At 42.4% G+C, this 26,864-nt stretch overlaps 1 protein-coding gene across 1 annotated transcript in view; it reads left to right on the top strand.

Moving 5' to 3' along the window:
* clasp1a (cytoplasmic linker associated protein 1a) overlaps window positions 1–26,864 on the top strand; it is a 92,050-nt gene that overhangs the window by 58,912 nt on the left and 6,274 nt on the right. Inside the window, 21 exon segments of the mRNA XM_063887701.1 lie at window positions 378–404; window positions 980–1,144; window positions 3,248–3,406; window positions 5,960–6,022; window positions 6,607–6,710; window positions 7,614–7,637; window positions 8,636–8,880; window positions 10,626–10,689; window positions 10,930–11,093; window positions 13,004–13,082; window positions 13,163–13,306; window positions 15,738–15,887; window positions 16,953–17,059; window positions 18,258–18,383; window positions 18,763–18,910; window positions 19,339–19,455; window positions 19,457–19,586; window positions 20,274–20,330; window positions 21,534–21,727; window positions 22,211–22,339; window positions 26,241–26,447. Coding sequence (XP_063743771.1) covers window positions 378–404; window positions 980–1,144; window positions 3,248–3,406; window positions 5,960–6,022; window positions 6,607–6,710; window positions 7,614–7,637; window positions 8,636–8,880; window positions 10,626–10,689; window positions 10,930–11,093; window positions 13,004–13,082; window positions 13,163–13,306; window positions 15,738–15,887; window positions 16,953–17,059; window positions 18,258–18,383; window positions 18,763–18,910; window positions 19,339–19,455; window positions 19,457–19,586; window positions 20,274–20,330; window positions 21,534–21,727; window positions 22,211–22,339; window positions 26,241–26,447 — 2,603 coding nt within the window.

Below are 26,864 nucleotides of genomic sequence, written 5' to 3'. Positions count from 1 at the left end.
CGTTAATATTGTCTTTAAAAAAAAAGATATAGCAATTATTTCACATAATCTAAATTGCTAACTACAATATATGCATATATACAGCTCCTTGTTGCCCAAACAAGTATAACAAAAAATAAATAATAATAATATATATATATATATTAATTCATAAATAAGAATTCTTCTGGCAGAATGAACTTATGAGAGGAATCATTTGAGACCAAACATAGAAAATAGATCTCTCTCTGCCTCTCAGGGCTTTCTGCTGCTAATCAGGTCACAGCTAACATGCTAACAAACCAGAGTGCATGCTGGGTAAAGTCAATAAACATAACCCCTTCTGTCTCATTTTGACCGTTCTCCACCCTGTCCTGCCTATTGCCTCCATCACCCAGGATCCAGATCAGCCAATCCCATCAATGGTAAGGCCTCAGCTTCATCCAATCACAATCCAGGAGCTCATCACAAAGCACCTCCCTCCTAGGACTTTGCATGCCCGCCCATTCTGTTCACTTTTGTAATTTTGTTTAACCCTGTAGGGTAGCAGCATGCTGATGTTTCATCACATTTTTATTCCTGATAACCTTCCCCCACAGCTTGAGCGCTGTATGGACTCGGACATGTTTGCCATTTTGTTGTCCTGGTATTCTTTGTTTTCACTGTTGATGTTTTTCCACGGTAATTGTCTCTCCACAGCAGTGGTTCCAGCACCCCCTCACCCCGTGTGTGTTCATTTCTTGAGAAGTTTTGTTTGCATCCAACAGAAGTGTTTTCCTTAAAATGTATTAAATCACCTTCAAATTCACCTTCTGAATCCATGACATAGTTTAGACTGAGATGAATACATGTAGCAGAAGACACTATAATATGCCTCTGCTCTGTTGACACAGGAATGGTGTTTTGAGATTAAGCATGTTATTGAAGGTTGTCCCCCTCCGTTGCTCTCCTCCCTCAGCCCCTCGGTGTAACCCCCGGTATGTGTTCTCTCTCCTGACAGCCGGCAGTCGCTCAAGCTCCCCGGGGAAGCTGCTCGGCCACAGCAGCTACGGCCGGGTGCCTCGAGCCACAGTGTCGGCCTCCACCACGCCTGCTGACAAGCGCAGCCGCATCCCCCGCAGCCAGGGCTGCAGCCGCGACACCAGCCCCACCCGCCTTGGCCTCGGTAAGAACAGCACCAAGCACACACACAGTTAGTGTCATGGGTGAAGGTCTGGAACAGTTATTGACTGTGACACAACTTACTGCTATCTGAAACAAAGGCGAGACACAAAAACATTGCTTTCCATGCCCTGGTAAATCCCTGATTTAGTAGAAAGAATGTTTTTTCCCTCTTTGCCTCTTTTTCGCTTGCATTTACGGGGCTCTTTAGCCAGGTAGTTTCCCCAGTTTTCCTTTATAATATGAAGATTAAGAAAAATGTTGTCAATTCTCACCTAAATAACAGAATGCCTTCATGAATATTCAAAGTTCTGAAAAATCTGTGAGTAATAAATGAAAGCTTCATGGTGGTATCTATGAGCTACATCATGTCTCCCCTTAAACAAGCATTTAAAATGATTTCACATCCCAAATAGAGGGTAATAATTGTGTAAGCAGTAGTTTAATTTGGTGAAACCACCTGCAGAATGGAGGAAAAACGTAAGATTCTGTACTGTGATTAATGACGTTTTGATTTGTCTACTTCTTGTCAAATGGGCCTTTAACTGTGCAGGCATTGTGAGGCAACTAAGCAACAAGTCAAACTGACCATTCACATGCTCCACGCCATACAAACCTTAGACAGAATGATGTCTAAAGCAGGTGAAACTGGACCTTCCTATCATTTCTCAGAGATAACCTCGTGTTTAATCTGTTCTTTGGAACCCTGCAGCGGTCACACTGAGGCACAGATTGTTTCTGTCCGTCACAAAGCATTGTGGGCTTATTATTTGCACAGTTAATAAGGCTGATGTCGGATAGTTCTCTTCTCTTCAAGCATAGTTTGTTTTCAGCTACACATTCCTCACAGATCCATCCTGATGTGTGATTGGTTGAGAGGCACTGGGGGTTAACAACAATGTTGAATATTTCTTATTGATGTTTCTCCACTTTTGTTTTTTTCAAACGTGATAGTGGTTCTTAATGTTTACAGGTTTGTTTAGATGAGAGGAGGACACTTTTCTCATGAATGGTCTCCTTGTGACGCGTTAACAGGAGCTGGAGTTGCCCTGTGGAGTCTAACCTGTACTAGCAGTATGCTGTTTGACCCGCTCACTCACCAGCATCCTGACCCTGCCTCTGACCCTGCCTCTGACTCTGTTCCTCTTCCTGTTCACTTTCACTTCTTCTTTATCTTCTTCTTATCTCTCCAGACGCTTCTGTCCTCCTTTATATCTTGGGCATCAGGGAGGACCGTTTTTTGATTGATCGGTCTGCCGCGTGTGCATTAGTTCACATAGAATATCCATTTGTGAGGGTCCTAAGGTTTACAGAGTATAATATTTTTATTGTGAATAATGTGTTATGCCTCTATGCCAAATCGGCCTTATGCAACATTGGTGAGTTGCACCTCTCTTCAGGGATATTGCTTGCTTGTTTCAGCAGCATAATGCAAACCCCCATGTTGATACTATAAAAGGAATTTCTTCATGAAATGCCTGGGCAGATATCCCCTCACATGTAGTCGTGTTAGTTGGCTAGTAGATAAGCTATGTCAGAAATAAAGCAGGAAGGGTGTTTTTTTCCCTTCTCAGTCGCTTTTTACCTTTGATCCTTAAATGTTGATATATTATTTGTACTAAATAATGTGAAGTACTCCATTTCATTATGACATTTAGTGTTCATTCATACCCTTTTTCAACACCAGTCCACCCATTAGCCAATTAACCACATCTAATTATGTGAACCGGATATAAAAGGGCATTAAATGTGTTCCATGTACTGAAGCAGCTCACTTCCTGCCACTCAAACACACACCAGTCCTTCCTCGAACAGTTGAAAGCAATTGAACAGCAGCTACCCTTAAATAAATATGGTGCTAAATATTTGAACCGAACATATTTGTGTTTTTTTTGTTATTTGTCCAAGTAACCCGGCTGGGGAATCATACAAAACCAATCAGCCTGTTGACAAAAACACATGTTTGTTTTTGATCCAGGACTTTAGAGAGGTGGAGAACAGTCTGCAGGTCTTCTTCTTTCATAACCTCTCCCCCTCTTCTGCTCCTCACACCTGTCTCTCCCTCATGACTGCACTGACCTTCCCCCCTAACTTGTTGTCCTGACAGCCAGCCTGTGTGGTAAAGCTCTTCTTCCTGCTGCTCTTCCCTACCGCACGCTAGCCCGGAGTCGCATCCCCCGTCCCAGCATGAGTCAGGGTTGCAGTCGCGACACCAGTCGTGAGAGCAGCCGTGACACCAGCCCCGCTCGGGGCTTCACTCCTCTGGGTGAGTACCGCTCAGGCCCCGTAACCCAGTGAGGGTCCCGACCAGAGAGTCTTTCACAGACACCAGCTTTCTCTTCTCCTGTTGCTGGTATTATCTGCAGCATGCTCTCTGTCTGCCTGTCTTTCTCTGTGCATGCACTAATGATGTCTTCCTGGGTCCAGAGAGGTTTACTATGCTGTGTCCAGAGTCTCTCGTAGGGAAGCTTTGAGAGCTGAGGGAGAAATAACTTTCTGGTGATCCATTTTTTTATTCTGATCTAAATCTTTCTCACTCCTGCACTTATGACTTAAGAACAGGTAAAACAATAAAGTTTTGGCAGGATTATCTATCATAAATTTCCTCATTTTTTAAATCCACACATAGGTGGTGGGGAAAGTGTTGGTGTCAGAGTTCTGTTTTACTTTAACTTTTGATGTATAAGTCAAATCTGGGAAATTGTCATTTCTCGACTCAGAAAACATGAATGCTTTATTCATTCAGAACAGGCTGTCGCCTTTTTTTAGCCTTAATGAGGATTACAACAGCAAACCCATGACAACAAATATATTAATGAGAGCAGGATTAGGAACTAAGGGTGATAACCCTGACCAAACCTTCATTAGGAGAGAAAACAATTCAGATCAGACTTACATAGATCACCAGAGTCTCTTCTCCCTCTCTTGCCTCTGCACTTATGAATCCTCCTTTATTTTTAATTGGTGGTATAAATGACAAAGTACCATGGTGGAATCTACCTTCTTTGTCTCTGACTGTTTTTGAGCTGGATTGTGTATGTGAATGATCTCTGAACGAATCTGTGAACATGTTGAGGAAGATGAACAGACAGCAATATTAATAATTCAACAGCTGATTGTGCCCGTGCAAACAATGCACGGTACAGCAGCTCATCGTTATTCTGCTGTTGCATGCTGGGGAAATGTTCACACTAATAGGCTGGTGGTTTTAATCTCAGTACAGATGTCTGTTGCAGTTCGTACGACATGTTGAACCATATCCCTGCAGCCATTGCTGTATCACGGAACCTCTAAAGCATGAGGATAGATGCTTTAGCACTGTTTTACTTTTTTCTTTTGTTGTTTCTGTCAATATACATCCAACACATGGAGATTTTGGAACGTTTCTTCAACTCTGCACACATGAATTGAGATCACTCCTTTGTAAACATGCCTCTTCTTTAGTTTTGGGATGATTTGATGTCCTGAGGGGAAAAGTAAGGAATACAGTGCTGGTATAGGTTAGGAGTGATGGGCCAACTCCGTCTCTACCCTACTGTATATCCAATAATATCACATGGAGAAGGGACCCTTTTTCACACCGCAGAGCTTGATAAAATCTCTGTTAAGGCCTCAAAATAATCAGTTCACTATTTATAAAAAAGGGTGTTTAAGCAAGAAGTGCTCTTGTTTGAAGGACTAAGAGGTTATTATTAATATTCTTTAATTTCAGGTTTGAAATCAAGAGTCACATTTTCTGTCCATTTCATTAAGATTCCAGTGGAATTTCAAATTGCGCAATTAATATTAAAGGTAAAAAACAATCAACTCCCAGATAATATTAAAACAAAATTCAAGAAAAGACAAGGGAAAGATAATTTAAGGGGATTATTTAAATTCACCAATGTTAGGCTGCGCACAACCAAGCCAGGTTTTTCTGTTTCCATTTGTGGGCAAAGCTTTGGAAAAGTTTGAATGAGGAGCTCAGGGGATGTCCTAATGTACAACTGTTTAAAAAAAGGTACAAGGACATGATTTTCACCAGATACAGGGATGACATTTTTTCATCATAACTGGGTGTTTATGGTTTGTTTATTTATTTATTTTTGTACAGTATCATAAATCCTTTTGTTTCATTATTATTATTATTATTATTATTTGTGTTATTGTTTTACACGTTCAAAAGAAATCAAATCAAATTTTAAAAAAAACTAATTCCAAATTAAATATAACATACTGATGAGGTGACATAAATTAAGCTCTGACCTAAAAGAAAATAAGTAGTTTTGACAGAATAAACTGTGTGAGTTATTATTAAATTAAACAGGTGAAAAACATTTTGATTTTTTTTGTTTGTTCTTTAGATCTCCAGTGTCTGTTGTTGTAATAATCCTTTCAGACACAAGAGGGTGCAGTAAACCACTCACCTTTATTCCAAATTGCATAAAAGCATTCCTGAAGTCATATTGAGATATTTAAAATATATTTCAAACACATCTAAACACATTTCAGGTTTGTTATTTGAACTGCTAACTTCAAATATATGAAGCTTGTGTTAAGAGCACCTAAAGTCCTCTTTAGAACCCGGAGGAGTACGGGCTCTTCAGTCCCTCTGGGTCCCAATGAGTGTTACAAGAAAATAGATCCTGACAAAATAAAATAAAAATGTCCTCCGGAAACTTTGCTTTTCACCAGTGTTCAAAGTTATAAAACAAGCAATTCACTTCCTCTGTTTGTGTACCTGTGCAGCAGTGCTGAGACTGACCTCTAGAGGTCGTTGTTAAACCTGTAGTGTGTGTCACTAACCCCCCCGCCCGAATGTTGCCCACCTCTCCTGCAGCCTCCCGACGTCACTCCCGTTCAACCAGCGCTCTCTCCACAGCCGACCCCCACAGCCAGTCAGGTGACCTGCATGCCAAGAACCCCCTGACCCCCCAGTCAGTTCCCCCAGGTTCTCAGAGGCCATAGTGCCCACTGAAGCAGCATGCCTCAGTGTTTGTTCAGTTGTCCACCATCCTTTTACTGTAGAGTGTTTCTGAGCGTTAGCATACAGGAGAGGTAAGAAAGGTTTTTGTTTAGCATGAAAACAGAAACATCATGTTTTCACCTGCTTGACCTGCCTCATTTTCTTTGATTTATAGCTGTGTTTTTGTTGAGTCAGCCTTTTATGAGCTCACTCAGCTAGCTTTCCTTTTTATCATTGTCCACTTCTCATGGAGCTGTGTCAGTTGTGCGTCTCTTGTTTTCATTTAAGAACATTTTAGTGTTATTTCCTATGGTGCATCTTTGGTGGGCTTGGTCATCCTCTATTTTCTTCTTCTTTTACTAGAGAATATTTTCCTTTTGAGCTCATTCATCTGCAGTGCATTGCTCTTAGTTAAAATAAATCACAGCACCTGGTGTCTTTGTCCATTCAGGTAAGTTGCAGTGCCAGTACGTTATAACTAAGATGTACTTACTATCTTTCTCATCCCACTTCCTGTGTAGACCGATATGGTTTGATCCACCAAGCAAGGATCTCTGCCTCTGTGAACGCCATGAGGGTCCTGAACACGGGCACAGAGGTGGAGGCAGCGGTGGCTGATGCTCTGGTAAGCTGCTCTGACTGCTTAATAATCATGTTGTTATTGACACGGGATTGTTTTTAAAGCAAACACTAGGCAAGGGTTCGTGCACATTTTATTTTTTCAAATGAGTTAACTGCATCTGAAGTTTGTAAAGTAATATCAAGTTCAGTCAGACACATCACACCTGTAGCTACGGCAGCCTGGAAGCTCATCAGCTCATATTGCAATTATGCAAGTTATTATTTTTAATCAACAAGCTTAACTAAAAATAATTGTTGAATCACTCATTTGGATCCATGTCAGAATAAATTAATCATGATTAGGTATAATACTAGTAACTTGTGTTATATACAGCCTTGGATTGCTGACAGAAATTAATATCCACATGGATCAAGAAGTTAAATGAATAGGTTTTAGGCCTCTTTGACTATAATTAAGATAATGTGATCAGACTGGAAACCCTGTGATACAGGACTGCAGGTGGCGACACTCATTATGAGCATGAAAAGTTTGGAAAAGTTTCCAGAATTGTTATACTTATTACACATATTTAACTTTGAGAGCCTCTGAGTCATAAGCCTTCCCCTCTCTTTGTATTATTGGTCTGACACAGATGTCTGTATCTATCTGCAAAGTTCCAGTCCAGATTAAAATGGCTTAAATATCATCAAGATCTTTGAGTGGACTTCAATATGATTTCCACTTTGTCTGCTATTCACACACACACACACACACACACACACACACACACACACACACACACACACACACACACACACACACACACACACACACACACACACACACACACACACACACACACACAGAGAGATCAGTGAAAGAGAAATGTGTAGTGTGTACTTCTTGTTCCCTCTTTAAAGCTCCCCTCTCTCATCTTTCCCTCTTGGTTGTTTGTTACCATTCCAGCTGTTAGGAGACTCCAGGAATAAGGTAGATGGTCCCTTTACACACTGTTTGTATATCCATGCTGTCACACACTAATCAATTTCAGAGAACAGTAATGTCTGGTTCATGACCAACCCCCCTCTCTTTATTTCGGTTTGATTGAATGAACCTTGAATGTTCAGGACCATTGCATCCCGGCTGTGTGCATCTACAGCAAACATTGAGATATTATTGTGCTGTAACTCATGTTTTGGTACATTATTCATATGTTGTTTTTAGTGTTTATGAAGTCCATGAGATTAAATATGCTCTGCTGTTTGTTGTGTGCCTCATTAGTGTTCTACTCATTTTGCTTTATTATGGCGCTGCTTGACTGGCTTTGATGTTCATTTAAAACAAAAGGGAATTTATGACAGAGCCATTACACAAAGCTAAAATTGATCACTAGGAAGCGGCAGAGAGGATGAATATCCTGAGATTAAAGTCGCAGAATGACAAGCGAAAAGAATTTATTTATTATATAAAGTCCTAATTTTGCAAGAAAAGAGTCAGAAATTCCCTGAGATATACAGTATGTCAATAGTATAGGTGAAATCATGTGCGTGTTCCTTGGCTAATTACATTTTTTTAATCTAGTGCATTTGTGACTCTTATCTCAGAATTTCTTATTATTTCTCTTGCATATTAATGAATTATTAACCACATCGATCATTCTAATTTATTGTCTTGAATGTTGAAATTCAGCATTCTTTTAGTTTTTTTCCCTGAAATATTACCCATTCCCTAGCTCTGTGTATTTACTTTATTTTTCAACCTATTATGGCCCTAATATGTATTTACAGAAAATAAATATCACAATTTTGTACATACATGTACTGAATCCCCTATTGAACCGATAATTAATCGATCAGAATAATCCACAGAATAAAAGATGTAAGGTGCATGTGTCCTGATATAACTAGCACACACCCTGCAGAGCCTGGTCAACATTTAGAAATCAAACTGTATGTCACATTTCCTTCACGATCTTCTTCCTCCGGCAGAGGAAGCCGATGAGGCGCAGGTATGAGTCCCCGGGGATGTACTCTGACGACGACGCCAACAGCGACGCATCCAGCGCCTGCTCAGAGCGCTCGTACGGCTCCAGGAACGGAGGAATCCCCCACTACCTGCGGCAGACGGAGGACGTGGCCGAGGTCCTGAACCACTGCGCCAGCTCCAACTGGTCCGAGAGGAAGGAGGGCCTGCTGGGCCTGCAGAACCTCTTCAAGAGCCAGAGGATACTCAGGTGGGTTCACCTCAGAGTGGAAATATGAGCTGTGGTGTCTGGCTCACATACGTGTGGATTAGGGGTTATACTTTTTTGATCGTCCTACAGTGATATCACACAGTAAATACAAACCTCTAAACATATGCAGAAACGCAGATACTTCGACAAAGTATAATGACATCAAATTATTTATTTTTGAAGTCGACAGGAACAGAAGAAATTGTGACATAAATGTCCAGTGTCTCTTGTCTCTTTATAACATTAGAGGTATTGCAGACATACTGTGCAAAAAAGACTTGTTGCTTGGCTATATACTGTACATAGAAATCTAAAAGCGGGAAAAATGAATGACAGAATATGTAAAGAGAATAATTAGTGACACATAATATAAGGCGATTAAAAAACATATGCTTTTAAGTAATATAATACATTGTATTTTTATAGCACACTAAAAACACCGTTATCTCAAGGTGCTTCACAATGCTATGAGGAAAAAAACAAAAAACAGAAATGAAATAAAAAGTTATCTAAGGAACATATTTAATAACATGCGTATAAAGATATCAAACTAGGGAGCTAAGTGTTAAAGAGATAAAGAAAAAAGGTTGAGAGCATAAAAGGTTAAAAACTAAAATAAAGGACAGTCAGTGAAACGTGGTGAAAAAACAGGTGGGTCTTGAGGCTTTTCTTAAAGACTGAGAGGGATGCAGAGGTCCCTAAGTCTTCTGGGAGTTGATTCCACGGCTGTCTTCTTCTACGTTTCTATCAAGAACTAATAAATGATAGTTTTTTGATTTAAAATAAAAGGGATTACAAAGGAAATGTTTATTGTTCCTGTTTTTTATTGTAGCCTATGGAAAAAATCCCACTTAAAAAACCACACTGTGTAATATTTTTTACACCAGACCACCATTACATGTTTCATGTCGCGCACCCCCTGGTGGCAGCTCGCGCACCACACTTTGGGAATCCCTGATCTACAGCAAGGGAGGGTCAAACTCAATTTCATCGTGGGCCACATTAGCATTATCATTTTAAACTAAATCTAAAAGCAGAAGTCTACAGAGAATAATTGTGATCGGAGTGAGAGGAGGCGATAATCTCTAAAGTTTTCATCCTGCCTCAACTTTACAAGTGTATTTATCCTCTGAATACAGCCAGTTGACGTTCATACTTTGCAAGCCAAGACTTGTTTTTTAAAATCAATCAATAACCCGAATGACTTCTTTTTACATAAATCGACTAGCTCTGACAGAGCGTCTCATTCTGGGACTTGTGGTGCTCGGTGGATAAAGCAGACCTTGTTCCGTGTCTCAGTGCCTCTATGAGTTCTGTTCCTTGAGCTCTGTCTCTCTCACCCCCGTAATCCGTTTCTTGCCGCTGCACTAAACGGGTGATCTTAAGAAGCTTCACTGCAGAGTTCATTGGCACCATACTTATACGAAGCTGGATTAAACGTATGATCAACTTCACAAATTGTTTGCTGGCTCTCGTGGGTCACCTAAAATGAGTTGGAGGGCCGGATTTGGCCCCTGGGCCTTGAGTTTGACACCTCTGATCTATAGGATAGTAGACTCAGACATGCAGTAATATCCTCGCAATTAAATAACTCCCATCAGTAGCTGAGAGGAATGCAATGAATAAAGATATGTGATTCATCTAGAAGCTTGCAGGGCTACTGTAGGAAAATGACACGATGTTGTGATCATTATCCTGATTATCTCTGACTGCATGTGAACCCTGCCTTGATGATTTTCTTGCAGCCGAGTGGAGCTGAAGAGACTCTGTGAGATCTTCACCAGGATGTTTGCAGACCCACACAGCAAGGTAAGGAATATGACTGTACTGACTGAAGCACGTAAAGGCATGGTGTCTGAAGTACAGTGCTGGAGCTGTGACTGTTTAAACTAACGAGTGTCTCTTGTTGCATGGCCTGCCTTGCTGTGGATTTAACATCAGAGAGTAAGTGTGTTTTCTATCCATATTACTAGAGGCATGAACCTGTCTGAACATGAGCGCTTTAATCTTATTCAGACCCATCAGTGATGAGTGTGCGCGTGTGCTCAGGTGTTCAGCATGTTCCTGGAGACTCTGGTGGACTTTGTCACGGTGCACAGGGAGGACCTGCAGGACTGGCTCTTTGTGCTGCTCACCCAGCTGCTGAAGAAGATGGGGGCCGACCTGCTGGGTTCTGTGCAGGCCAAAGTCCAGAAGGCCCTGGATATCACAAGGTCTGAAACCAGTTCAAACACACAGGTGGTCACAAGGGGGCCACAACAAACATCAGTGCCTGTTGTTCTTTTCCAGTGAATAACGGGCAGCTTTTCTCTCACTCACTCTGTGGTGAAAAAACCTCACAACCATTAAGTAATTATTTTTAAAAATATAATTGGAGATTTATTATAGTCAAGTAAATATCCTGTAGAAAAGATTGGATTTTATTATTATTTTCCCTTTATATTATTACCCAGTGTTGGATAGTTTTTCACAAAAAAAACTAAAGAGAATTCTGGGATACAACCAGTCTTGGGCAAGTTACTTCCAAAATGTAATACAGTACATATTACTTATTACTGTCTTTTTAAAGTAATAAGTCGATGTTTGTGAATTCTTAGAAACAAAACACCACATAATTTCAGGTTAAAATGTGTTGTAACTGCGTTACTGAGAATTGTAACGGGTATTATATTACCCACATTTCAGAAGTAATGCGTTATATTACTGCGTTACAGCAACAAGTAATACATTACTATAACTCCATTACACCCAACACATATACTAGTTCTTAAGTAAAGTATAAGTCCAGTTGATTTCAATATGTTTTAAAGGTCCCCTATCATGCTACTTTTCAGGTCCATATCTGTGTTTTGTTGCTCCACTATGACATGTTTTCATGCTTCAATGTTGAAAAAGCGCTTTATTTTCCTCACACGATGATCACTTTTCACTCCGTCTGAAAACGGTCTGAAGAGCCCATGCCCCCACCTTTGCAAAAGCGCACTCTGCTCTGATTGGTTAGCCGGCGACTGTTGTGATTGGTCAACCGCTTAGAGAGTTGTCAAATGTCCCGCCCCTTAAAAAAACTGAAAAAATGGCATCGCTTGTTTCGCCGTACCAGTTTATTACAAATAATAATGATAGATTATCAGTAATCATTTCAAAGTGACACAGATACATCAGATTAACCTCCAGCATTTGTATGACCTTCAGCAGCGTCTGTATGACCTCCAGCAGCGTTTGTATGACCTTCAGCAGCGTCTGTATGACCTTCAGCAGCGTCTGTGGTGTTGGAATTATGTTTCGTTTTGGTACAAATGGTTAATATGTTCTGTTAGCTGAGTGTCTTCCCGTTAAGTGGGTATGCCACATTAATAGGTTGTTACATGTTAACATGCCCTGAGACGCTGTTTCTTACAGGTTGCTGCGTCTGGGCTTAAGAGGTTAACGTGTTGTGATGAAAAACCATCTCCGTATTTCTGCAGTTCAGGTAAAGTTAGTGTGCATACAGCCTGAAAGCTTGGTAGCGTAGCGTTGATAGCGTTAGCTTGCTGCTTTGCTGAGGCTAGCAGTGTGCTTGCGGCTCAATTCCCACAACAGCTCCACAATTCATCTGCGTCTGAAAAGCGGGTCTGCTAGTCCCCGGATTTCGTTCTGCCTGGTTCTGTCAAACATTCTATGGGCGGTTACAAACCAAGTGGGCGGAGCCATGAATAATAAATAAGCTTTGCTACGACACACTGACGGAGACTTCAGATTGGCCCATATCTTCCGCCTGTTTTCTTTCATTGGCTATTGCATACAGCAGATAAGTTCCATAGTTTTCAAACCTACCATAGTTCACAAACTCATATTGACCTATCTTATGTCAAAAACAACAGGGAAAAACTTTTTTTAGTGGAAGATCCACTTTAAAAACTTTTTAAGCGCGTTATCTGGATTATATTGTGCTTATCAATCATTTTGCCAGACTAACGGGACATGATATCTTCATATAATCCCATGCTTAACTTGAAGGGGTTTGAAGGACACTTCCTATACCTCTCAATTAGTGATCAACCCTATTATTGAGCAGTCGAGCTTGTTCAATAATGTTCCTTCATAGATGCATAAAGTTAACGTCTATTTTCTTTGTGTGTGTCAGGGACTCCTTCCCATTTGATCAGCAGTTCAACATCCTGATGCGGTTCATCGTGGATCAGACTCAGACCCCTAACCTGAAGGTAAACACTTGTTCTGTTCAGAGGCCTGGTTTGGATCGCTGACTGGGATTGATGGAACAATTTTTGTTCTGTCTCTCCAGGTTAAGGTGGCCATTCTGAAGTACATAGATTCCCTGGCCCGGCAGATGGACCCAACAGACTTTGTCAACTCCAGTGAGACGCGCCTGGCCGTCTCTCGCATCATCACCTGGACCACTGAACCCAAGAGTTCTGATGTCAGGAAGGTAGGCCACGTTATCCAGCACCGACTGTTCACATATCTTTGCTTGTACAAACGCTTTCCTCCAGAATAAGGTTTTTATCCCATTTTTCTCTATGAAAATTCCTGTTGTTCCAAATTGAGATTATCAGCATTTATTAGAGTGATCAGAGATGTGATCGAGTGATCCTTGGTTAAAACATTTGGTTTCTTTCCCTCTACATCAAATATTTTTGATATATAATCTCCATAGGAAGTAATGCCATACTAAACTGTTTTAATAACATTAAAAGTTGGGGAGCAAGCTTAATGCAAAACTAATTTCTTAGAGGTGTTTAGTAAAAGTTGTTTAACAAGGTTAAAATAACAAGTAGATTGTGAGTAGATACATCCTCTGTGTTTGCGTTGGGAATAATCCGGAGTTACGGCATCTTGTAAACCTCCACACTCAGCCTGTAGTGTTTGCTCAGCCACAGTAGTAAACTTTGATAAAAGGTTCTCAGTGTGGACGGCCTTCGGTCAACGGCCCATTATCTCCCCCCTGTCTGACGCGTGTCACATGTCCTCCCTCTGTGCCCCCTGCTGTTTGTTTCCCTGCTGTCTGTCCATAATGAAATCTGAACCTAGTTTCATATCAGGGCCGGACCTCCAGTGTGAAAATCTACCATGATAGAACAGCTTTTGCTTTAAACAATCCTCCCTTTAGTTTGTTTTGTACTAGATTAAAAGATAGATTCTTCATCTCAAATTGGGAAATGATTGTTTCACAGCAGCAGTGTACAAATGTAATAAAAATACAAATCACTATGGTATCTAAATGATACGCAACATGAAGAAAAAACTGAATAAATTGAATAATCTACAATATACAATCTATATTTAGAAATAAAGTACACACACATATTGGCATACTACAAAAAGGTTAGTTCTATGGAGGATTGGTTGAGTGTTGCGTCCACATGTGAGCGTGGGGGTCCTGTGTCTTTCTGTAACGGCCATATTGCCCCCACTGTGCCCCAGACCCTTCATAGCTGGGTGAGCGAGGAGCTAGCAGGCAGGTCCAGCCCTGCTGCCTTACTGTCCACTGAGGGCAACCAGGAAGACAGGTGTAAGCAGGTAGAGCCAGCAGCCAATCACAACACGATAAGCACGCAATGCCCCGCCTGCCCGGAGCCTAACCACCACCTACAGACTGAGAAAGCTCCGATGTGGTGCCTGTCACTCACTCCCAGCATTTAAGCTCCAGCTGTTCCGCTGTAACAACTTCAAATCCACTCTGTGCTTGCAAATTGATCACTCACCAAACAGATTCCGCTTGCTGTGCACCCACAGCCGGAGCGTGGGACCTTTAACCTTCAGTGTTTTTCAGTAGGACAGGAAATGCTTGTTGCTTTGTATGAACAGACTTCAAAGTCAATTTGACTGATAGGAATGCTGTTTTTCTTCTTCTGAGTGCCTAACACATTTGTTTTTCTGACTCACATTAACTTCTTTTTCACACCTGCATGTTGTTAACATTCTATTTGTGTACAAGAGAGCTTCAAAATATGACTCTAACGCAGGTTATAGGCCAATAACAGTATTCAAAGACATTACATTTATTTACTGTGGTCCGAAGCAACATACAACAAGTATCCATAAACTTAATAGGAACAAAATAAATGTGTAAGTATCAGATTGTTCGTCAGTTTATTTGTTATTTAATCATTTTAAGAATCAGAGACAGAAATCCTTTATTTGTCCTTCATATGGGAAACTGTACATTGTTATTATTATTACAGAAGTGAGGAGAATAGAGTTGCATATAAACAAAAAAAGACTGAGTATGTATCATTATCATTAAGCGTAGATCTTAATAACCTTAGTTTGAGTTGCCATGAGTAAGCCAAAAGCTGCAGTATAGTTTACATTTACATCAGCTGAAGCCTGATGGGAACAGTGATTGAAATACAACAAAACACTTTATGTGATTCTTATCCCTCAAATGTCTCTATCTGTAAATCTGTGTTTGCAGCATTAACAAGTTTATTCTAAACCCCCCTACAAGTTTGATCTATACTCACTTGCATGTTGCAACATTGATATATCAACAGTGTCCTTGAATGGTTTTTAACTTCCGTAGTTTCCCACTGAATGCAGCTTTTAACCGTTTCTCTCTACAGGCTAATGAGTGAGTCTACTGAAAAATGCACTGAGGAGCTGAACAGTTGGTTTCCATGGTTCCAGACTCGTTTTGACCTTCATCAACCAAATACTGATATTTAAAAATACAATTAAATTATAACTGCGCAACTACCTCTATGTTTTTTGATCATTATTAAGTGTCAGAACAGCTCCTCTGATCCCCTGTCCGTCAGAAACACATGGTCCAGGTAGTTAAGGAACCAGGGAAACCATCTGAGCTTCCTCAGCTGCTGTGTCCTTAGTCCTGACCCGTTCTTCTAAATGTCCTGCAGGCGGCACAGGTGGTGCTCATCGGTTTGTTTGAGCTCAACACCCCAGAGTTCACAATGCTGCTGGGAGCCCTCCCCAAAACGTTCCAGGACGGAGCCACCAAACTGCTGCACAACCACCTGAAGAACTCCAGCAACACCAGCAGCAGTGTGGTGAGAACAAACACTGTAGGGCATCCTATGGAAGCCGGTTGCTGCCAGTTATACAAAAATAATACAGAGTCATCATTATAATGGATTATTATCGGAAAATAATGACCTAGTGTTGTGCAGTGGGATCTTCAAATAATGAACAAAGTGGGTCTAGTCCAAACTGACCATTTAGCTTTATATTAATGCAGCAGTTTGCAAAAAAACATGCGCTTGAAATCTCTGGAAAACACAGAGCCTTGCATTTCAAAATAAAAGCACATCCTGTCAAGCATTTCAAAATTAAACAAAATTATTTCCCTTTATAGTTATATAAATAAATCAGGTAACAATATGCTTAAACCTTTCTACAGGTCAGTAAGCATTTAAACAAATGATTTCACTGCAAGCATTTTACAACACCTAGACCAGCGTTTCCCAACCTTTCCCGACTCCGGGCCCACTTAAGAATCTAAAAACGGGACCACTTTCAATTTAAGTTTAGAAAAAATAAATTACGTTAAAAAAATAAAAATAATAATCATAATGTTTTCAAATTATTTGGCAGCCCACTTGCTATGCCTTTGCGGCCCGGGCCGTGGACCACAGGTTGGGATCCGCTGACCTAGGCAATATTTCAAATGCTAAGTCATTATTTTTTACTTTCTACTTCAAAATAATAGGAAAGCATTTTAACTGAAACGTCTTTATATAGGATAAACCCCTTGAGGTGAACCATCTCATTTTCAAGGGGGGTCCCAACAGCAAGACATTAAAAAACACAGAAAACAAACAAAAATAAGAGATTTACAGAGAAGACATGAACAAATACATTTGCAATAAAATAAATCCGAACACAGTTTATGTTCATGTTCACTCATCGATATAAGCATCGTATGTTTGCTTATCATATCAATTACAGTATTTATTTTTCATCACATGGGCAGATGGGCTTCCATTGAATTCACACAGAAGCTAAACTCAGATAAAAGACATTGTAATAATCCCAAAGTTCTTCCCACAGAAACACCATGCTAGGCGTGTGTAGGTCAGCATTTACACATTTCTTCTTGACTTCCTCTCTTGCAGGGCTCTCCCAGCAACACCATTGGCCGGACGCCGACACGCCACACACCCAGCAGAACCAGCCCCCTCACCTCTCCAACAAACTGTTCCCACGGAGGACTATCTCCAAGGTAGTTCCTCTCCCCCCTGTTACTGAACTCATACCTCTCCTGTCCCACTGCATGGCTGTGGTTTGGCTTTGTAGATACTGCTGCTGTCCTGATGGGTTGGTATGAGCATGATACTGTGTGAGGGGCTCAGAGAGGTTACAACTTGCATAGATCAAATACTTCTTCCAAAACCCACTCGGCTGATTGATAACATAAACTACATAGACAAAAGTATTGGAACACTCCTGTTAATCATTGAATTCAGGTGTATTTCCAGTGAAGGGGATTGTTAATGCTTCATCTTACCGAGTCATTCTGGACTATTCTATGCTTCCATCTCTGTGAAAACAGTTTGAGGAAGGCCCGTTTCTGTTCCAGCATGACTGTGCCCTAGTGCACAATGCAAGGTCCATAAAGGCATGGCTGGATGAGTTTGGTGTGGAAGAACTGGACTGGCCCCCACAGAGCCCTGACCTCAACCCCACTGAACACCTTTGGGATGAACTAGAACGGAGAGCCAGGCCCTCTCGTCCAACATCAGTGTCTGTCCTCACAAATGCTCTTCTGGATGAATGGGCAGAAGTTCCCACAGACACACTCCAACATCTTGTAGAAAGCCTTCCCAGAAGAGTCGAAGCTGTCACAGCTGCAAAGGGGGGACCCACTTCAGATTAATGCCTAAGAATTTGGAATGGGATGTCATAAAAGCTCCTGTAGGTGTAACGTGTAGGTGTCCCAATACTTTTGTCTGTATAGTGTATGTAGTGCCTTAGACACCAAGCTCTTTGATGCTGTCCTGAAGAAGGCTGTTTCATATCAAATGTTATAGCCTTTGTACGTTGAATATGCCAGTGAGTGGTAGGAAGAGTTGTATCCCCTCCCCTGAGCAGCTCTTCCCTGAGGCACAGTGTTTGTACCTGCTAGCAGAAACCCATGAACACAGATGATTCATTTCCTGGTTGTGATGACTAAGTTGTGAATGCCCCCTCGCTCTGACTCTTTGGGATTCTGCTACCTTCCAGTTCTTTCCTTTTTTAAATTAACACTTTCATTTAACCTACAAGCTCAGACTAGTTTCTTTTTGTCTCTTCTCTTTCTGCACTCGTGTTTGTCTCCTCCTTCCTTCTCTTGTCTCCACCTGTTCTTGCTTTCCATTTGCCTCGCCCCACTCTCTCACCCCTGTCTGTCCATCCTTCCCTCCCGGTTGCTGTGGCAACAGTCGGTTATGGGGATGGGGTGACGGACTGTCAAAGCATCCCCCTGCCCCTCCTCCTCCTCCTCCTCAGCCCCACTCCACCCCTGCTGCCCCCTCCCTAAGGGTCCTCCGCAGAGCATATTCACCCAGGTAACGAGGCGGGCTCCGAGGCCATTACAACAGCAAGGACGCCTGACCCTGATCCTTCTTCTTATCCTAATTTCCTTTTTCAAAACACTTTCATTTTCTCACTGAACACATATTAATCCATCATCACTAATCGAATGAAAACATCATTGACATTGCTTCAAAGCGGGCCGAATGCTAGGATGTGTGTCCAATTCCAAATACACAATGGTCACAATAGAAGAAAAAAGATTAACCTACACCTTTTTCTTTCTAAAACCAAATCACTTTTTCAAAAAAGCCCTTTGCATGGCGACAAAACAATTGCATGCTTGTGTTTCTTCTTCACAAATGCATTTCTAATAAACGCTGTGTGTATTCTCCCTGTGTCTGTGTGTGGTAGCATGATGGAGTACGACACAGAGAACATGAACTCTGAGGAGATCTACAGCTCGCTGCGCGGCGTCACCGAGGCCATCCAGAGCTTCAGCTACCGCAGCCAGGAGGACCTGAACGAGCCAATCAGACAGGAGGGCAAGAGGGACGACGCAGTGAGTCAGCACGTTCCTGAATACTCTTACTTCATGCCTCTACCAGTGCAGTGTTGCATCTGCGTTGGCTAAAGAAAGACATCATCGAATTGAAATAAATGACATTTAAATGCAATAATTCTGATTAAACCCAGGTCCTTCCTGTTAAAAACTAGATAAAGAGGCTTTTATATTCAAAAAAATAATGCAGCTTTGGTTGAATCCCAATTGATATGACTAACTGAGACTGATAAAGCCTCACAGTCTCTACCAAATTTAGCAGAGGGCAGTGAGATCAGCAGGATCCGGGTACTGTCCCACCCCAAGCTGAACTGGGCTTCTGTATATAGATTCTCAGGCTTCAGTCCACGTCAGATGTTTTGAAAGCTGCAGGTACTTTTCAGAATGCTTTCTCATATTGTCCCTCCCCCTCCCTCCCTGTGTTACAGGCAGGAAGAGAGGGCGTAGCGTCTTCTCCCGGCTCTGACGCTCGCCTCGGTTTAGACGTGGTGGAAGGAGGTCGCACCGCTTTAGACAACAAGACTTCACTGCTCAACACGCCATCACCCCCGCTCCTTCTTGGGGCCACGCAGCCGTGAGTTCGCCCCGTACGGCTACGGAGAAACCATTTGCACATATGACAAGAGCGCCATGAAGGAGGCCGTGTTCGACGATGACGTGGAGCAGTTCCGCGACAGTGAGTCAATGTGATAGTCAAGGAGCAAAAGTGCATGGGAGGGAGGGGATAATTGCAGCAGAAAAGAATCATGGGACATCAGAAAGTACTATACTGTACTTATGATATTCAGTAAAGAACAATCAAAGAGTGAGAAGCACTCTTATTTTGAAGTGTTGTCCTTTGCACACACTCCAACGTGCATTAGGAGAATTAGAAGTCACACATTTATCTATTGAACAGTCTTCCCATGCACCACTGATGTGTTTTCACAATTACATCATTACATTTCTTCCTTAATGTTGAGTTTTCAGGGGCTTTTGTTATTCTGTTAAAACCACTCAGTCATTTCCTCCTGTCCTTCATACTGATCATTCAGTATTTATCCACAGTCTCATTTTGTTGTGTGTGATGTGATTGGACAACATAGAGGATGACACCCTGCAAGGCAGCTTCTGTTTCAAACATTTGAGACATCTGAAACAAGAATGAGCTCAACCCCAGGTTTGGCTTTAGTTTGTATAGCCAGCTTTGACCTCTCAGCCGTTGGAGGGCTAAACGTTGACTCAAAAGGTCTACCTCTCTCTGCCTTATGTGCTCCACAAACACTGTCTTACCATAGAGGGGCTGTAGTGTGTTTTGTTGTGGTCATCACATTCTTTTGCTCTGTCCCTCACTTCCACCTTAATTCCCCCCCCCCCGCTCCAGGCCGACGTCAGGAAAGTGGTGAAAACAAGATGACGCTCCCCAAAGTCTTTGCTCCTGGTAAACATGCCACACCTGAAAACTGACTGACATTTACTCACTCCACTCACCCTTTGTGTGTGATTGCATTATTCAATCATTCCTCATCAACTTTTATTTGATGGTCTTCTAACTTCTTTAAAGGTCTCCTATTATGCTATAATTGAACAATATATTGTAGGGTCATATCTATACAAAACTTGTCTGAAGTGTTTTGATCAAAATACCAAACAGATCCCCCATTGTAGCATGCCTCATCCCCCTCTACCTCAGCCCTGCTGCTGGCCACGCCCCTTTGAAACGTCACACTCTCAAAACGTGCATTTTGCATAATAGGGGACCTTTACCTCCGTTCTCTGTACCCCTATGTTAGGATGTATCCCTCTTATTATTGAAATGCATATTCTCAGTCATTGACTATTTATCTAGATCTAATATATCTAGACATTTGAATCTACAGAACACTTTATATTAACTTAATCACACTTGTAAATATTGCACAGTGATAAATAATTAGAATCAGAAATTCCGACAATGTAAAAGTTTCTACCTTTAAAGAATATAAATATATATAAAAACATTGAAAAGAAAATGTGTAGTTAGTAAAATGTGCATTATATAACAATATACAAGAACAGTAAATATGAAAACATAAATATATGAAGAAATATGCATAATAATATATTCAAGAAGAGTGTAAAAAAAAAAGATATTACACAAAGATAATATTTCTAGAGGCCAACATCACAAAGAAATACCATAGAACCACAGCCATTAGAGTTGAATGCTCATCCCTACACAGTACCTGAAAACGGAGGTAAGCTTTTTAATCTAAAACATTTTGCCTGACAAATTCATTTCTGCTCGGTAACATTTAAGTTAATTGCAGATTTAGTTGTATTTCTCACACAGTGCACTATAGTGTGCGTTATGGCATCTTAACTTTATATTATGTCATAAAAGGGTTTTTTCTCCCTTTTAAACAAGTGAGTGAAAGAGATGCAATTTAAAAAATAATGTAGGTTTTACAATACAATTTGAAATGGTGAAGTCAATTAATTAGCATTGTTCACAACATGTGTTATTACCTTCTTCTTCTTGAGTTGATAAAAATAAAACCGTTAAATGATTGTGATATTATGTGGTGAGATGTGAGTGACTGTATTGCTTGTTGGTGAATTGAATGTGTAATTAATATTTTTACCCTCCTGCTCTCTGTTCCAGCAGGCGGTCAGGACCACTCGGACCTAGTGGCGGACCTCCTTAAGGAACTGTCCAATCACAACGAGCGCTCTGAGGAGCGTAAAGGCGCCCTGGTGGAGCTGCTGAAGATCACTCGGGAGGACAACGTGGCAGTGTGGGACGAACACTTCAAAACCATCCTCCTCCTGCTGCTGGAGACTCTGGGGGATAAAGACGTAAGTTACTCAGCGGCTCTGACTGTAGAGATCTAACACACAATTAGACTGTGTGTATGTATGTGTGGGAGGTATTGATTTACACTGAGCCTAACATGTACCAGTTAGACTGACACTGTGGATCTCATGTGAGTTATTGAATCACAATCAGACTTCCTTTATTGGTCCCACAGAGGGGATATTAAAAAAGATTAGATATTAGATAAAAGTCATGCATAGTATTTAATAAAATGATTTTAAAAATATGCAGATGTACACATTCAGGGGAAATAAGTAAGTAAGCAGTAAACGTATATATTTACACAACAGATTCTTGTTGGAGTGGACTACCTAAGAAGTAGCAGCCAGTAGTAATAATAATATTAGCTGGGAACATATTGCACATTACTGTTGTTGCGCAGTCATAGGTGTCATTTATTGTAGGCGCATATGGATATCCAGCAGGGATCTTTGTACATTGAACACTTCCTCTGTTCCCCTCAGCACACCATCCGGGCCCTTGCTCTGCGTCTGCTAAAAGAGATCCTGAGGAATCAGCCGGCACGCTTTAAAAACTACGCTGAGCTCACCATCATGAAGACTCTGGAGGCTCACAAAGACTCTCACAAGGAGGTACACTACAGTGTCATGATCCGTGTTTCGTATCAGTCATATCTTTGTGTTGTGTGTTTTATGTTGAAATGTTTTCCCCTCTTCTGTCATGTTAAGCTTCACTTCCTGTCTGCGCTTCCCTCCTGTGCCTGATTGTGTCATTGTGTTCACCTGTTGCCCCTGTGTTTCTCCTCCCCCTTCCAGCTGTCTCTTGTCTTGTGATTACTCATGTGTATTTAGTCCGTGTTTCCCTTTTGTCTGTTGTTCGGTCGTCGTCATTTCTTCCTGATCTAGTCCATGTTACCTGCCTGTTCCTGTCGCCCTTCATGTGTAGGGCTAAGTGTTTTTCATGTCCTGTGTTCCCCTTGCTTCGTGTTGTCGTCAACAGCTTTTGAATAAAGCTCGCTTTTTGTTTTTGACCTTTACCTGCTTCCCCTTGATTTACTGCACTTGGGTCCTGTTTCCCCAACCCTGACAGAACGACTGAACCTGATATGGATCCAGCAGTATTTTTTTGAGGATTCTATTGTGGAGTATTCATACCACATTTTATGTATTTATGGAGAGTGGAGGAGAGCAGGTTGTAAAGAGGCTCAGGATGCAGCTCTTCTTCGTGCACGCCGGGAATTGGCAGATAAGCCATGGTTAGAGAGCTCACTGCCGGACTATTTAAGGACATTTGTCCCTTCCCCAGAAAGCCTGCACCCTTTCCTTAAACCTCGTGTCACAGCAGCCACCAATCCCTTCTTGGGATCCCGCCTGGCCTTTGGAGGTCCATGGGGCCTACAGCAGTCTGCTAAGGGGCGCAGTGTCCGGCTACCAGCCCGTGCTCCTGCTTCCGAGCCTCCTGCTGCCGAACCTCCTACAGCCAAGCGTCCTGCAGCCACGCTTCCGGCTGCAGTTCCGGCCCTAGCAGCCATGTTTCCAGGCCACGCCCTGGCCGCCATGCTCCCAGCTGCAGTCCGGCCGACTCCAGCCCCTGCTGTCCTGTCGGCGGCCCGGCCGACTGCAGCCCGCCTGCTGTCCTGTCGGTGGCCCGGCCGACACAAGCCTTGCCTTTCCTCCCGACTCCGGCCTCGCCTGTCCAGTTGACTCCGGCCTCGACTCCGGCCTCGACTCCGGCCTCGCCTGTCCAGTCGACTCCAGCCTCGCCTGTCCAGTCGACCCCAGCCTTGACTCCAGTCTCGCCTGTCCAGTCGGGGATCCCACCGACATCTATTCCGATGGGGGTCCCACCGTCACCTGATCCTTCGCCGTTGGGGGTCCCGCCGTCACCTGTTCTGATGGGGGTCCCACCAACACCTGCACCTGCTCTGTTGGGGGTCCTGCCGCCACCTGTGCCGATGGGGGTCTCGCCAACATCTGCTCCTGTTCTGTTGGGGGTCCCGCCGTCACCTGTTCCGATGGGGGTCCCGCCAACTCCTCACCCCGTAAAGTCAGTGGTCCCTCCGACACCTGTTCCGTTGGTTGTCCCACCAATCCATGTCCCTGTCCAGTCGGGGGCCCCGCTGACTGAAGCTCATGTCCCGCCGACTCTAGTTCATGTCCCGTCGGTGGTGCTGCCGGCCCCTGCACCTGCCTCTTCCGGGGTCCCGCCGACACCAATACCACCCAGGTTCCCGCCAAAGCCATCTCCTGCCTCTTCGGGGGTCCCGCAGACGCCAGTACCAACTGGGGTCCCGCCGACAACAGCTCATGTTCCGTCACCCACCCTTTTGGCCTTGGTCATGCGTCCCTCCTCCAGAACCCCTCCACACACCCTGTTGGATTTTTTTGGACTTTGTTGGGACGTCTGGAATCCGCCCTTTGAGAGGGGGTTCTGTCATGATCCGTGTTTCGTATCTGTCATATCTTTGTGTTGTGTGTTTTATTTTTAAATGTTTTCCCCTCTTGTGTCATGTTAAGCTTCACTTCCTGTCTGCGCTTCCCTCCTGTGCCTGATTGCGGTAATGTGTTCACCCATAGACTGTATATATTGATGGACAGAGGTTCGTCCGTTAAAAGTGAAGCAAGCGCTAGTCCAGAGCCCCCTGGTGGCTGGCTGCAGTACAATGCGTAGCTCCGCCCATTCCCATGTATTTTCAATGGGCAAGTAACCAACTTTCTATGTCACTTTTCTCACCTAAAACAAATTTTGCATCCACAACTTTTTATTCGAAAAATAGCTTTCAAGGTGCTTCACATCACACCATTTTTCTTTTTCCCGAGAAATTATTTTCTTTAATGTTATTTTAATAAATATAAAAGGGGCGTGGTTACACTTTGATTGACAGTGCAGCCGCTTGCAACCTCCTTCAACATTTCATTTCATTCAGAGTAGCTGTAGGCTCGGCTGTAGTGGTGTTCTTTTGTCAGGCAACTCATATTTGTTTTATTTGCTGTTATTACTTTACATTTATATATTGACAGTCATGTCGTGTTGTGCTGTTGATTGTACTAACAGGCCATCTCAGGGGAGCTCTGTGCAGTTTTTTCGGTAAGTGAATATTAACTTAATATTAGCTAGCGAACTCATTAAAATGACGGTAGCGATAGCTTAGCCGCTAACGTTAGAAAGTTAACTTAATTTGACAGTAATCTATAGATTTTCGGACATCCTTGAAAGGATTATGGTCATATACCAACGAAAAACAGATAGATTTGTATGTTGAAGACGCTCGAAACATCGAGATTTCTAATGAGAAAAAAGTTAACGTTAACGTTTAAATATTCTAGGCTGAATATTTAATGACGGCTGTCACAGCTGGCTTTGCGATGAGGGTGTTTGACGTGCTCTGTGAAATACATGAGGTGAAATTAACAAATAACATTATTCTTAGTGACATTAGGTAGAAGGATGGTTATTATTGTTATTATTTATGTATCTTATTTGACATTGTGCCAGGAATAGCGATCTAGTTGGCAATCTGTTACGTTACGTTACCAGGTTAATTTACCTTAATAACCCAGAGAGTCGGACTCGGCCTGTGTGTGTGGTGGGGAACGGACGGAGAAGGGGGCGTGTTTCACTCGATAAGGGGCGTGTTTCACTCGATGAGTGGGCGGGTCTGATCGCGACCTCCTCTTCACTGCGCATGCTTCAGATTCTACTTCGCAAGCGTACTTCGAACTGGCTCCAAATTTTCAAAGATGGCGTCGCCTCGGTTGCTTCAATTCTATAGAACACAGCTGAATGGAGCCACTCTGTCCATCTATATATACAGTCTATGTGTTCACCTGTTGCCCCTGTGTTTCTCCTCCCCCTTCCAGCTGTCTCTCGTCTTGTGATTACCCATGTGTATTTAGTCCCTGTTTCCCTTTTGTCTGTTGTTTGGTCGTCATTTCTTCCCTGATCTAGTCCATGATACCTGCCTGTTCCTGTCGCCCTTCATGTCTGGAGTTAAGTGTTTTTCATGTCCTGTGTTACCCTTGCTTTGTGGTTTCATCAACAGCTTTTGAATAAAGCTCGCTTTTTGTTTTTGACCTTTACCTTAATCCCCTTGATTGACTGCACTTGGGTCCTGTTTCCCCAACCCTGACATACAGCATCCTGCAGATGCATTCAAGGATCCTCTTCACTTAGGGGCAGCGGCACAGGCTGAAAGGCAACGTTAATATATCATGCATATTAGCAAACTGCTGCCCACTCATACATCTGGCACACATGCAACAACGTTAGCTTTATTTGGAGTCAGGTTTGTGTCAACCTGATGAATCCAAGTCCATCATCCACTTGATTTGACCAACTCCTGAGGGAAATAACTTAAACATGAAAATAATATTAATAATAATAAATGAAATAAACAGTTTTAAAGTACTGAGACATAAAATAATTTCTGTTTATTAATAAATCTACCACAGAAAACACAAAGGTTGGAAGATACACTCAAATTGTGTAAAATCTTTTAATCTGAAATGTTATCGTGTACGTTTTTGCCTTTAGGTGGTGCGAGCAGCTGAGGAGGCGGCGTCCACCCTGGCCGGCTCCATCCACCCGGAGCAGTGCATCAAGGTGCTGTGCCCCATCGTGCAGACAGCCGATTACCCCATCAACCTGGCCGCCATCAAGATGCAAACCAAAGTCATTGAACGCATCGCCAAGGACTCCTTACTGCTGCTGCTCCCCGACATCATCCCCGGACTCCTGCAGGTCTGTGTAACCGAAAGATGCTACTTCAGACACAGCTTTCAAAGAAGCAGAGATTTGGGTTGGACAACCCTTGGCATTTATTTTTCGTAAATGTGATAAAACTCACAAAAATGCTAAACAAAAATAGTCTTTGAACCCTCCTGTGGTCGGGTCAAATCTGACCGGTTCACTGCTTTCAGCAATCATACATGTTGTGTTTTACATTTGATTGCTTCAAGGCCTTATGCTATCCTCCACAGTAGGCATTTGAACATTTAAATTGCTGATCAACACTTGATCTGAGTGGTTCAGTCAACTTTCTAACATCTATGGTTCAAGAATGGCCTGAACAGGAAATGAATGGGTAACCCTAGATTGTGTTCTTCCATCTGATCAACAACCATGTTCATTTTGGAACTCATATTCAGTGTCTATTCT

The sequence above is a fragment of the Eleginops maclovinus genome, chromosome 7 (genome assembly GCF_036324505.1).
Source record: "Eleginops maclovinus isolate JMC-PN-2008 ecotype Puerto Natales chromosome 7, JC_Emac_rtc_rv5, whole genome shotgun sequence".
In the NCBI taxonomy this organism is placed as follows: Eukaryota; Metazoa; Chordata; class Actinopteri; order Perciformes; family Eleginopidae; genus Eleginops; species Eleginops maclovinus.
Note: the sequence above shows the minus strand (reverse complement) of the source record. Positions and strands in the feature narration are given on the sequence as shown.